General features: G+C 38.4%; 3 protein-coding genes and 2 long non-coding RNA genes across 7 annotated transcripts; 3 read left to right on the forward strand and 2 right to left on the reverse strand.

Moving 5' to 3' along the window:
* Window positions 1–271: 271 nt before the first annotated feature.
* LOC111467741 (putative pentatricopeptide repeat-containing protein At1g68930) lies at window positions 272–4,810 on the forward strand. Of its 2 annotated transcripts, XM_023112770.1 has the most exons (3): window positions 272–399; window positions 515–3,225; window positions 4,741–4,810. In XM_023112770.1, exon 2 carries the CDS (start codon window positions 523–525, stop codon window positions 2,752–2,754), a length of 2,232 nt encoding a protein of 743 aa, XP_022968538.1. In that variant the 5' UTR covers window positions 272–399; window positions 515–522; the 3' UTR covers window positions 2,755–3,225; window positions 4,741–4,810. The 2 variants fall into 2 exon arrangements, with proteins under 2 accessions (XP_022968538.1, XP_022968537.1); XM_023112769.1 differs by having other exon boundaries at window positions 272–3,225.
* LOC111467742 lies at window positions 3,531–5,959 on the reverse strand. The gene is made up of 5 exons (XM_023112771.1): window positions 5,370–5,959; window positions 4,593–5,179; window positions 4,285–4,393; window positions 3,899–4,219; window positions 3,531–3,818 (listed from the first exon to the last, which is right to left on the reverse strand). Exons 1-5 carry the CDS (start codon window positions 5,520–5,522, stop codon window positions 3,774–3,776), a joined length of 1,215 nt encoding a protein of 404 aa, XP_022968539.1. The 5' UTR covers window positions 5,523–5,959; the 3' UTR covers window positions 3,531–3,773.
* An 860-nt stretch (window positions 5,960–6,819) lies between these two features.
* On the forward strand, window positions 6,820–10,393 carry LOC111467346. The gene is made up of 4 exons (XR_002714531.1): window positions 6,820–6,888; window positions 7,029–7,095; window positions 7,679–7,778; window positions 10,007–10,393. It is a non-coding gene; the product is annotated as an uncharacterized LOC111467346 (long non-coding RNA).
* Window positions 7,093–11,369, reverse strand: LOC111467344 (putative U-box domain-containing protein 42). 2 transcript variants are annotated; one of them, XM_023112198.1, is made up of 4 exons: window positions 11,286–11,369; window positions 9,926–11,186; window positions 9,528–9,834; window positions 7,093–8,737 (listed from the first exon to the last, which is right to left on the reverse strand). In XM_023112198.1, the coding sequence occupies exons 2-4, from the start codon at window positions 11,078–11,080 to the stop codon at window positions 7,143–7,145; spliced, it is 3,057 nt and encodes a 1,018-aa protein (XP_022967966.1). In that variant the 5' UTR covers window positions 11,081–11,186; window positions 11,286–11,369; the 3' UTR covers window positions 7,093–7,142. The 2 variants fall into 2 exon arrangements, with proteins under 2 accessions (XP_022967966.1, XP_022967965.1); XM_023112197.1 differs by having other exon boundaries at window positions 9,926–11,189; window positions 11,286–11,366.
* LOC111467345 lies at window positions 11,186–12,407 on the forward strand. Its single transcript, XR_002714530.1, has 2 exons — window positions 11,186–11,764; window positions 12,078–12,407. It is a non-coding gene; the product is annotated as an uncharacterized LOC111467345 (long non-coding RNA).
* The last annotated feature ends 155 nt before the right edge of the window (window positions 12,408–12,562 follow it).

Here is a 12,562-nt window from a genome sequence, read left to right on the forward strand (position 1 = left end):
TATCATGCTTAAGTCGATAACAATATAAAAGATGGTGTGAAGTAAGTTAGAACGCTAAAATATTTTATAGATTAAAATATCATTTTGTTCTCTATACTTTCAAATATCTAAATTTAGTTCATCATTTGGAATTAATTTTTATCAAAATTGGTAAAATATTTCTAATAAATTTTGTTTAAAAAAAAAAAAAAAAAACTCAAAATGTTAATATATTTTTAGCGGGAAGGTTAATAAAGGTTGCATTATTTATTTGAAGAAATGATTAAATCTGGGTCCAAGACATGGGCGTTCGAAGTAGCGCGCATTGGATCAATGGACTTGAACTGGGCTTGGAGCCGGATCTTGCGAGCAGAAAAATGAGTTTGGAGCGCTAATAGTCGACAGCCCAGAGGAATTCGGGTAATTCTTCTTCGGATTAGTACCCTTTTGCTTTTGATTTTTGGAGAACTGTTAATCTAATCGCAACGCTCTTTCCCGCCAAGTTCTTTTCTTTTTTTGGGGGGGGTTTTTTTAGAAGGGAATATGTCTTATTCATCAAATTACTACGCTGCTGTGCTTAAGTTCTGCTGCGAAGCTCGGAATCAGGCTCATGTTAAGAAGCTTCACTGTCGCATCATCAGGACTGTACCTAATCCAGAAACCTTTCTGTTTAATAATCTCATCAATACCTACGGGAAACTTGGCAACTTGAAGAATGCACGGTATGTGTTCGATCAAATTCCTCACCCAAACCTTTTTTCATGGAACACACTGCTTTCGACGTACTCAAAATTGGGTCACCTCCACGAGATGCAAGAGGTCTTCAATCGTATGCCGAACCATGATGTGGTCTCTTGGAACTCGCTTCTCTCGGGGTATGCGGGTAGTAATTTTATTTCCGAATCGGTTAGAGTTTATAACATGATGTTAGAGGAAGGGTCGGTAAACTTGAATAGGATTACATTTTCTACTATGCTAATACTCTCGTCTAATCGAGGATTTGTTGAATTGGGTCGGCAGATTCATGGGCAAATTTTTAAATTTGGTTATCAATCGTATCAGTTTGTTGGCAGTCCTTTGGTAGATATGTACTCGAAAACGGGATGCATCAATGATGCAAAACGGATTTTTGAAGAGATGCCTGAGAAGAATATAGTTGTGTACAATACTATGATCACAGGTCTTTTGCGGTGTGGATTTATCATGGAAGCTGATCAGTTGTTTCAAAAAATGCCAGAAAAAGATTCGATTTCATGGACAACGATCATAACTGGACTAACCCAAAATGGTTTGTTCAAAGAAGCAATCCACAAGTTTGGAGAAATGAGAACAGAAGGTTTGGGCATGGATCAGTTCACCTTTGGGAGTGTGTTGACTGCTTGTGGCGGTCTTCTGGCACTAGGTGAAGGTAAGCAAATTCACGCCTATATTATTAGGACTGATTATCAAGATAACATCTTCGTAGGAAGTGCTCTAGTTGATATGTATTGCAAGTGTCGGAATGTAAAATATGCGGAAGCAGTGTTTAGAAAAATGAGGCACAAGAATGTAATATCATGGACCGCAATGCTGGTTGGTTATGGCCAGAATGGTTACAGTGAAGAAGCCGTTAGGATATTTCGTGATATGCAGAGAAATGATATTCATCCTGATGATTTTACACTAGGGAGTGTAATTAGCTCATGTGCAAACCTCGCAAGCCTAGAAGAGGGAGCCCAGTTTCATGCCCAAGCTTTAGCTACTGGTTTAATTGGTTTTCTTACGGTTTCAAATGCTTTTGTCACTCTATATGGTAAATGTGGAAGCATAAAATATGCCCACCAGTTGTTTCATGAAATGAAAATCAGGGATGAAGTTTCTTGGACAGCTTTAATCTCAGGTTATGCACAATTTGGAAAAGCCAATGAAACAATATCTTTGTTCGAAACAATGTTGGCCCATGGTTTGGTACCTGATGGAATTACTTTCATTGGAGTTCTATCAGCTTGTAGTAGAGCAGGTTTAGTGGAGAAAGGTTATCATTATTTTGAATGTATGGTAAAAGAACATGGAATTACGCCAATCCCTGATCACTTTACATGCGTGATTGATCTTCTTAGCCGAGCTGGGAGATTAGAAGAAGCAAAAAACTTTATTAATCAGATGCCTTTCAGTCCTGATGCTATCGGTTGGGCAACATTGCTGAGTTCTTGTAGACTTAATGGGAATTTGGAAATTGGAAAATGGGCTGCTGAGTCTCTTTATGAACTAGAGCCACAGAACCCTGCTAGCTATGTTTTATTATCAAGCATTTATGCTGCAAAAGGAAAATGGGATGATGTAGCAAAATTGAGGAAAGGAATGAGAGAAAAGGGCGTAAAAAAGGAACCAGGATACAGTTGGATCAAATATAAAAACAAAGTGCATATTTTCTCAGCAGATGACCGGTCAAGTCCATTTTCAGATCAGATATATGCCAAGTTGGAAAGTTTGTACCAAAAAATGATTGATGAAGGGTATGTGCCCAATATGAGTTTTGTTCTCCATGATGTTGAGAAGTCGGAGAAGATTAATATGCTTAATCACCATAGTGAAAAACTTGCTATTGCCTTTGGTTTGATATTTATACCTGATGGCCTTCAAATTCGAGTTGTAAAAAATCTCAGGGTCTGTGGGGATTGCCACAATGCCACGAAGTACATTTCTAGGATCACCCAGAGAGAGATACTTGTAAGGGATGCAGTCCGTTTCCATTTGTTCAAGGATGGAGTGTGTTCATGTGGGGATTTCTGGTAGCTTTTTTCTATCTAAAACCTCACTCGAAGATGTTGAAACCTCATAATTGTTATGCAAGTAACAAATCAGTTTTATGCGAGTGTGAGACCTACCATCCATCTCGAATGTGTATAATTGTTGTGCCATATTTTATGTTATGAGCCATGAGTTTCACACCGTTCAGTAAATCTAGAAGTGGTATTGAAATGAATTCATCTGATAAATATTGGAGATACTTCTAGCTTGTGTAAAATCTGATGGTTGCTTTAAATGATGGAGGCCAAGTGCTCTATTTCGGCTGCAAGCCTGCAAGTAGAATGGCGACACAACTATTTGATCTGTGTTTCTTAAGTGGTTTTGACACCTTTTCTGCGGATTGATTCCCATGAGGAAATGGGTTTGGAACAGGCCATTCTTTGCTGCATCTCCACAGAAAATTATTTACAACAATTCAGGAAACAACTTCCCTCACTTTTCACTCTTGTTCTCAAGGTAATATTTAATGAAGTTATATTTTTCTCAAACATCATTTTTCCTTTTTTGAAGGTCGAATATGATTAATGCGCAATTGTTTGGAATTTTGATATTCTTCCCAATGGATATTTTTTTTCTTAGACACTTATAGCTTCTTAGTGGGTTATTGTCTTGTTGTGTTGTACCTTTCCTTTACTCAATAAGTTTTTTTATTCAATAAAGACGCTTTTATCCGTTCCTCCATTACTGAAGGGTTTAGAATAATGCATAGCAGTATGTTGCAAAGTATTCCTGGGTTCCCCTGTTAATTATCAGAGCAGAAATTGTTTCAAACTAGACCCAGTTGGTACATGTGAAGTTGTCAAATGATAAGAACAAGCACAGCAATCATTAAAGCTCTTCTGTACAACACAGCCAGGCCAGATAAATTAATTAAAGCACATCTGAGAAAAAGGAACGATGAAAGATGGCAACATTTCTTATATGTTGTTGAAAGTATCAACTGCGAACCATATAGAAACTCCAGATGAGAATTCGTAGTACACTAGGGATAAACTTCGGTTATCTTATTGGGATGTTTCCATGGATGACCCAGGAACTTGTGATTGGCTCTGTATCATGTGAAAGAACAGGTGATTACAATATGATCTTAAATACTGGAGAGAAGGTTAGAGACAGCAGCAAGAGTTACCTGTAATTTTGTACAGATGTTAATTACTTCAGAAAGAGGTGCCCAGTCCCCAAAGTTCCGCTCAATAAACTGGTAAGCAATACCACTCTTCGCTGTGCCAAGAATGAACAGACCACCCTTAATTTCTCCTTCTCCGTTGAAGTTTTGCTTCACTCCCATAGCTTTTGCACGCTTATAATTTGCTATGGCTCGAGGGTTGAAAAGAAATCCAGATAGGAATTTGTCCTTCATTAATTTTCCACCACCTAGGGCTTTGAAGAACCCTCTACCATGGTCAAAGATTACAGTGCCTCCCCAGTACCTGGGCCAGAAGTCCTTCACCTGTATCACCAAAATTTCAGCCAAACAGATTGGTGGGTAGAAGGAGCTTAAAGTTTTATGAATACCTCTGATTCTATGTGTTCGTGAATTACAGCAAATAGTTGAAATCCCAGTGCATCAAATACCGGTTTTCTGGTATATAGCTGGTGAGCTTCTGCTCTGCACATGATACACCTGTTTTCAAACTCAGAGATTTAAGTTATCACTTTCCCTCTAGATGGCTCAAACCCCATTAACAATATAGAAAAGTGACATGAAACACATCTACAGGAGCTAGGGAGTCTCTTTTCGTTTGTGCCTTTTAAGTTTATGTGTCAAAAGTTAGTGGTCTGCAATTTAAAGCCAGGTCTAGAAAAAACATGTTTGAACTTACCCAGGACGTCTAATACAGAGGATTATTGCAGGCTTATTCTGCCATAGTGCTGAAGCTTTCATTGGGGGAGTCTTAGTTTTCACCAAACGCTCCATTCCAATCTTATACTCGGGAGTTAATTTCTGAATGGAGATGCTTTCAATGGCAGAATAAGGAGCAACTTTGTCAACAATAGGAGGAGGTTGCACACAAGCGCAGGCCCTATGGCCGGCTGGTTCTGCTGCAACAATCCCCTTGAATACATATCCTTCTTCAATCTTGAAATCGCTCAGAGCTTCCTCAATTTTTTTGTCCTGAAATGTTCGGCTTCTCATACTCTGCATCCGCTTTGAGCTGTTAGACTGATAAGTCCTTTTGATGCTGGTAGATGGAGAAGGTGCATCAGACTTTTTGGTCAAGGGATCCGCACATGAACTGTTTCTGTCCTTGAAACGTGCTATGTGGCCTCTTTTCATATGGAATTGAGCTGTTAAATCTTCAACGCTCAAGCTTAGAAGTTCTGGCAAACACTTCCCTGAGGACTCTAGCCTGTCCCCATACTGCATCAGAGATCTGTCATGCAGGTAAGTTCTGATCTCCACTGCTTCCTGTCATAACAAAATGAAGGGCCTATGAATTGTTCAAAAGGCTTTTGATAAGCTATGCAAATTCATTACTTAGATGAAATATATGCATGTTTCTACTTACAGAAATCAAGTCAGACATAGACATCTGGAATTGCTTATATTGTTGGAGAGTGTTTCTGTATTAGAACAAGAAAAAGTACTGATTACCAACCTTTTGTTGTTGTGTCATCTTTATTGCATCCATATCCTCAGAATTCATAACCTTCAAGGTTGGTACATCATCCCAGCCTTCTTCCAGCAAAGTCGGAAGCAGATCCTTGAGCACCCCATTCCCCACAAAATCCTCCACAGAGAAAGAAGCCATTTTCTTCAGAGGAAGATTAATGATTCCTGCTGCTAGACACTCCCAGGATTATAAATATTGTTATAGTCTTACAAACTTATCCTAGTAGACTGTTTGGCCTTTGTAAGCAACAATATCAACATGGGAATTTGACTTTATATAGAGGAGAGTTCATAATGTGAACAAAGAACTCACCTGGATATCGAGAAAAGATCAATTTTGAGAGTTATTCAACTTTGAACAGTTCACAACTTTTGGTGGGTTTTCTTTTTCACCACCATGTCTTATCTAGAGACAAGGAACAAAATAGTGTGATGCATTTGATTTCGTCAATATCAAGGGTTTTTCTTTAGAACTGTTCTTGATGCTGTCATCTTCATTTGCTTAAGAAGAAATGCTCTACAAATATTGTCAAAATGAATGATGAAAAGGACTGTCAAATCTTGAATATCAAGAAAAAACATATCCCTAGCGAAATGAGAACGAGTCAGCAGGCACCTCTAAAAGAGACGATGATGGGAAAATCATTAGAGATTAGATGGAAAGGATGGAAGCCTTTCAACTGCTACGGCCAAACCGAAGCACTTTTACTCAGAACAGGACAGAGATTACTAGAAGTTAATACAAAGAAAAAGGTGTTGGTTCGTGATTGATTGGTTGTACCATAAATATTAAACAGATGTGTATATCTAAATTGCTATAGTGGGTTGCAATTGCCGGCCTTACGCCTGCTCTGTTATGTTCTTATTTGGGACAGATAAAGTTGAAAATGCAGGTTTAAGGCTTTGGTCAAGCAAGGTGACTCCAAATGTTTTGTTTGTTTAATATTCATTAGAAGCATAAGATTATTCTAGGATATGGATACAAAACACGAATACGTCATAAACAATAAACATAGTAACACGTTATTTCTTATAAAATTTAGGACTCTTGGTCATAAAAATGACACATGTATTAAAATATATAATTTTTTTTAACACGAGTATTGAAATGTTCAAGCGGTGTAAAACACAAACTAAAAACATGTTTCTTACGTATTATCGTAAGATCTGATTTTTTAAATAAACAAAGTTTTTCTTTTTAAAATCAGTTCCATTATAGAAAAGTTAAGATAAGCAACCAGCTCAAAAATTAGCTTAAACTTTGTATAGTTCCTGAGGAACTCTTTTTCAAAGACTGTTCTATTCTTATTTTTGTTTCAAAAAATAGTCTTGTTATGATAATTCCACAACTTTACATTTTTGCTGTTTGGATTGAAGATTTTCTTTGTAGGGATTCTGAAACTGATCCAAATCAACTTCTTGTCAATAGAGAGAACTTAAAACCTTCTTCGCTTTGATTATTACATCCAGACATGCTGCAAGCAAGATGAAGTTGAAGAGAAAAGGTCAGCCATTTCACTCTTATTTGGGTTTTAGTTCGGCATTCATATGCCAATCATTCCTACAAATTTACCTCAAATTATTATGAATTCATTTCCATCTCGTTCGAACGACACCCTTTTGAGCACACGATGATGTGTTGTAGGTGATGACTGAAGTTAACCAGCTTCGGAAGCGCAGCCAGCAGCTTATTTCGAGGAGTTACGAACTGGGTAAACTTATTTTTTCCTTCTCATTTGTACGTGTCAATATACACTAATCACAGAGTATAATTAGGAGCAGAGAAATTTGGTACCATATTCAAATGGGTCAATATCTTTTCAGCTATCTGCCTTGTTTCGCTGCTCCCTTGATGTGAAGCAGCCGCCAATATTGTAGGCAATGATCTGTCCTGTGATATATTGGAAAGTGAGTTTTCCCCACCCTTAAGCAAGAACTTCTCGATCAACCAGAAGGATTTATGCCATAGAGATTCTTGCTTGTGCATTCTCACCACATTCAGGACATGCTTTATTGTGTCAAATTCGTTTAGTAGGCTCACACTTCTGTCCACATCCACTTTGTCATCCACAAGCGTACAAATGGCTGACAGAGCTGCCTCAGCTACCTCTTCCTTCTCATTGTCTAAACACCTCAATAGCTTTTCAATTGCCTTTGCATGGACTAAACAGAATGTGTTTTGTGAAGAGCAAGCCCCTTTATGAACTGGGCATACTCGTAACTGACCCTTCTTTGATGAACCTAGCGATAGAAGCTTGGGTACGTGGAGAAATTTTATGACCCTTTTTCTTTCAGTGTCTAGGGGCTTTGATAGACTCATGGATGCTGATGAGAGTTTCTCCAACCCAATGGCGGATAGCTTTTGAACTTCATCACTTGATGTTTGCGCCAGAAGGTTAGTAAATACTGATGTAAAATTGTGAAATTTTGCTATAAACAACATTTGTGGATCATGAAGTGTTGATGTGAATCTGACAAGAATCCCCACCGAACCCTCTAGCAAAGTACTTGCATACCTTTTCATTCCCATTCCACCGCTCGGTATTTGATCGATTGTTTCCATGATCTTGGACACAATGTTCTTGTTCACAAGAACGGTGTTTAGAGTCAGGCTCTGGTGAGGTAGTTTTGCTAAGAATGTTGCTGAAAGTGCCTGCCTCTCTGTGACTTGGTCTGTCCAAGTAATGCTACTGATAAGATTCTCCACTTGATCACTGGTTTCACAGAGTCTTTTTGCCATTGTGAAGCCCATGTAAGGGCACAGTGATATAAGCAGTTTTATTGCCACAATTCCAAGTTCTTCATCTGGGCTATTGAGGAACTCTATGAGGGTATCACAAGCTTCACTGCTTTTTACCCCTGAAACAATGGTGTCCATTGTTTTTGGAGATTTGGTCAAGCATAATAGTATTCTAATGAGGCTCTTGCTAAATTCATCTGGGGTCGAGATATCGAGCAAGTCGATGATGTTGCAGACTATATAATCTGAGCTCATAGTGGAGCCATGAGCATTAACTTGAAGTGTCTCGAGATCGAGACTGGAATCGCATATATTTGCCAGAATTTCAGCTGCTTCTGTTTTTGGATCATTAAGTTCATCACAGATGGTACGAGTGAAAATCTCTTCAGCCATGACTTGTACAGTTCCAGCTTTTGCAAGTATTTCACCATTAGGTCTGTGAGATGAAATTTGCAATAAAGCTTTAAATGCCGCATTTCGGACAAGTGTATCTCCTTCGTGCACCATACCGACAAGAGCTGGAGAGGCCTTCTCAGCTACATATGCCATACAATCTTGTCTAATAACCATCTCCCCAAGATAGCTTGCCATTTCTATTCTCATCCACTCATTACCTGTATTTAAATTATGTAATTGTTTTGAAATCGTCCCTATTTATGCTTCGGAGTTTAAATGCAACAAAAACAATATTAAATTCTGAGGTGAAGTGTGTTGAGAATTGTTGAAAGGAGTAGTCCCACCTTGGTTAATTAAGAGGAAGATCATGAGTTTATAAGTAAGGAACACCATCTCCATTGGTATGAAGCCTTTTGGGGAAACCAAAAGTAAAGCCATGAAAGCTTATGCTCAAAATGGACAATACCATACCATTGTGGAAAGTTGTGGTTTCTAACATGGTATTAGAGTCATGCCCTTAATTTAGCCATGTTAATCGAATCCTCAAGTGTCGAACAAAGAAGTTGGTAGCCTCGAAAGGTGTACTCAAAAGTGACCCAAGTATCAAACAAAGGGTGTACTTTGTTTGAGAGCTCCAGAGAAGGAGTCGAGCCTCGATTAAGGGGAGACTATTCAAGGGCTCCATATGTCTCAAGGGAGGCTATACGGTGTATTTTGTTCGAGGGAAGGATTATTGAGGATTATTGAAATGAGTAATCCCACGTTAGCTAATTAAGAGGAAGATCATGAGTTTATAAATAAGAAAACCATCACCATTGGTATGAGGCCTTTTGGGGAAACCAAAAGCAAGGCCATGAGAGCTTATGCTCAAAGTGGAAAATATCATTCCATTATGGAGGTCGTGATTTCTAACAAAGTGTGATCGTTGAATTAGCAACCAATTTCCATGCTACCTGTTATGTACATTTAATGATTTTTAAGTTGGGAGCGTGAGAATTTTACACTTACCTTCAGTAAGATGCCTTACTAGGGGCTCCATGAGTCCATATTCTGCCATGAGCTTGATATTAGTTGGAGATATCTCTAAGTTTCTCAAGGTTTCATCTGCCTTTTCTGAAGCAAATTCATCAGACCTATCGTTCTTCATGACAATCAGCATCGAAATCCCCCCAGTTACTGAACCAATTTGATCAGTCAATGACTGTGTTCTTGAAAGCTCATGCAACAGAAGCAAAGATGTGTTCCGGATTGACCTGTGACCACTTGATAGGAGATTGACCATTCTTGACATGTCCAATTGGTTACAGATTGTCTTCTGCATAATAAGAATTAGTAAATGATGTGTCCAAACTTCTGCACTTTTGTTTGTTTTATAGAATATTAAGACAGTTGTAGTGAATTTGAACCTTGTTGTCTTCATTGATTTCTGCCATTTGATGCAATAACTCAAGAACTGCATATCTAACATCTTTGTTTCTGTACTCCAGACATTCGACGAGCAAAGGCAACATGTCAAAATCGAATATCCGTTCTATGTTGAACTGCTTTCCTTTGCTGATGCTCGACAGGTCTTTGATTGCCTCGAGCATCATTTTGTCTGAACTGGCTAGAGACAGAGCGGCTCTGGCGACTTTGATTGTTGCTATCTCATTACGTTCCTTCCATTTGTCTATTGTAGACTTCAAAGCTCTGTTTGAATTAAAAGCTTTGGAAACAAGCTTTTGTCCTGTGACTGGGCAGAAAACTTCCTCAGATTCTTCAAACTCTTCAAACCACTGGACGATTGCTTTTCTTTCGTATGTCACTCCCGTTTCAAGGCTAACTGGATCATCCATGATGTCTTTCGTCAACGGACAGATGAAGGTCTCGAAAAGAGGCTCGATGTAGTTAGCTGTCGAGGGTCGTTTTGTCGAAACTGCTGTGACATTTCTATACTTAACAGCTTCACTCAACTCTGACTCAACTGGGGATTGTGTATTGTTTGTGTCCCAGTCCATGTCAATGGGGTATAGATCATTTTCAATAACTTCTGGTTGTTCATCCGACGAAGAAGCTCGCATCTCTTGCTCGTTAATTACAGCTTGAGCTGTGACAATTTTAGAGGATATATTCTGCATCTCATCTGAAAGTGATAGAATAGCCACTTTCACATAATTCTGATCCTCAAAACTATAGGTTGCTACCTTGTTCAAGCATTCACCCATTTGTTTTATCAGCTCTTTTAGTGGATCTATGATGCTAATGGGTTCAGAATCTGAGGCTTGTTGAATGCCTGTCAAGAACTTCTCCAGAAGATCCTTTGCAAGATTGATGCTTTTGTTTAGAGATTGGAGGATTTCATCAAATCTTATTGGGTCTATTGCTTGTAGCTCTATTATGGCCATAGATGCTCGATAAAAGTAGCTTCCAATCTCAATAAAATGTCCATGTTCTTCAGTGCACGTTGTGGAATCTAGGATTTTTGAGATGGAAGCTAAGATAAGTTCAGCCATAGACATATTTGGGTTTGTTTTCATGGTGGCCATGTGATTTCCCTTTGAAGAATACACATTTCCTATCATATGCCACTGCTTGCTGACTTTGATGCAGAATCAGTATCATTCAATAGATACAGAACTTTGGGGATCATACAATCATATGCCAAATCATGCGCAGTTCTTCCAAACTCTTCTGGTTTGAAGAAAGAAAAACTTCTGAGTATTTGTAGAAAAAGCAGATGAGATCAGATGTTTTGTTATGAACAGTGAATACAAAAGTTTGAGATACCTTGATTCAAGCTTGTTGATATGATCCCAAATCACTGAAGATCCTGTTAACTTGAAGCTGCTACTTGCTCAATGATTATCGTTGCAGACCAGCTCGCAGGTGTACTTTTATTGAATAAAATTCCCAAATTGGCACTTATATTGCATTCGATCGAGTAAACGTACGGTTGGCTGTGGGCATATACCCGAAACACAAAGCTGATGGCTCTATCGAGAGGACTCGTCTTGTGGCAAAAGGTATCAGACAAACCTATAGCATGATTATCTCGAGATGTTTTCTCTGGTGGCCGAACTCAAAAAAAATTTATACGAGTCATTCGGTCAGTTGCAGCTAATAGATCTTGGACTGCCTTGATGTCAAAAGGCCTTTCTTCATAGAGACCTACACAAATTGGTTTCTGTCCGTCCTCCATCTGGGTTTCGAGCTCAAAGGGGGAAGGGAAAGTTTGAAGGTGAAAAAAGACATATCTTAACGTGAAGGTTAGTGGATTTAGTTCCTTTATGTAAATGATTTTATATTGGAGGTTGAAAAACTGATAGGGAAGACGAAAGTGTTAGAAAAGAAGACTGGGTCAGATCCAGCGGCAGATTGAATAGACTAAATTGAGATTTATAATGTTTCTTTACTAGAAGATCACCCAATTAAGAAAATGACACTTGAATTAATAATTGAGTCCCATGATTCTGTTTTCCTATTGGTAGATTGAATGTGGTTAGAGATCAGTGTAGTTTTCTGGAGATTTGTTCATGGTATTCTCTCAGAACAAGGTTCGTTTCTTTCAGGTCATTGCAGATTATGGGATTTCCATGCCATGGATTCTTATCTACAGAAAGTTCTTCAGCCTTCAACGTGCTTCAAGTTTCAAGTCAAGGCAGGTTATGGTAAGCAGCCAAATAATGGGAAATTCAACCATCTAGATGAGCAACTAATCTGGGTCAGTCTTGATGCACATGTCCAACAGGAAGTGTAGCCCTCTTTTTTTATAATTCCTTGAATTCTAATCTGCACATGTCCAACCTTGCCCTCACCATTACTTTTATAATTCCCGACCTTTAAATGCCCTAATAAATAGGCACAAGTCATTGATTCTAATCTGCAAAAGGTGCTATATTTTCTACGAAACTCCTTCTCCTGTCTTATTATTATCAATCGATGAATTAATGTTTACAAAACACTAAAATTTGAAAACCTGAAAAATTACATGGTATGGAAGAAAAGTTTGTTCTTTTTAATCAGGTTCATATTATAATTTCAAGACAAAGGGACAACTTATGCAT

Source organism: Cucurbita maxima, unplaced genomic scaffold, assembly GCF_002738345.1.
Source record: "Cucurbita maxima cultivar Rimu unplaced genomic scaffold, Cmax_1.0 Cma_Scf00034, whole genome shotgun sequence".
In the NCBI taxonomy this organism is placed as follows: domain Eukaryota; kingdom Viridiplantae; phylum Streptophyta; class Magnoliopsida; order Cucurbitales; family Cucurbitaceae; genus Cucurbita; species Cucurbita maxima.

Coding starts and splice junctions, on each gene's coding strand:
- LOC111467344 (XM_023112198.1), bottom strand. CDS start 11,080: ATGATAGGAAATGTGTATTCTTCAAAGGGAAATCACATGGCCACCATG. Junction 9,835..9,925: donor AAATCAATGAAGACAACAAG/GTTCAAATTCAC, acceptor CTTATTATGCAG/AAGACAATCTGTAACCAATT. Junction 8,738..9,527: donor AGTAAGGCATCTTACTGAAG/GTAAGTGTAAAA, acceptor ATTTAAATACAG/GTAATGAGTGGATGAGAATA.
- LOC111467741 (XM_023112769.1), top strand. CDS start 523: ATGTCTTATTCATCAAATTACTACGCTGCTGTGCTTAAGTTCTGCTGC.
- LOC111467742 (XM_023112771.1), bottom strand. CDS start 5,522: ATGGCTTCTTTCTCTGTGGAGGATTTTGTGGGGAATGGGGTGCTCAAG. Junction 4,220..4,284: donor ACGAACACATAGAATCAGAG/GTATTCATAAAA, acceptor TTGGTGATACAG/GTGAAGGACTTCTGGCCCAG. Junction 3,819..3,898: donor ACATCTGTACAAAATTACAG/GTAACTCTTGCT, acceptor CACATGATACAG/AGCCAATCACAAGTTCCTGG.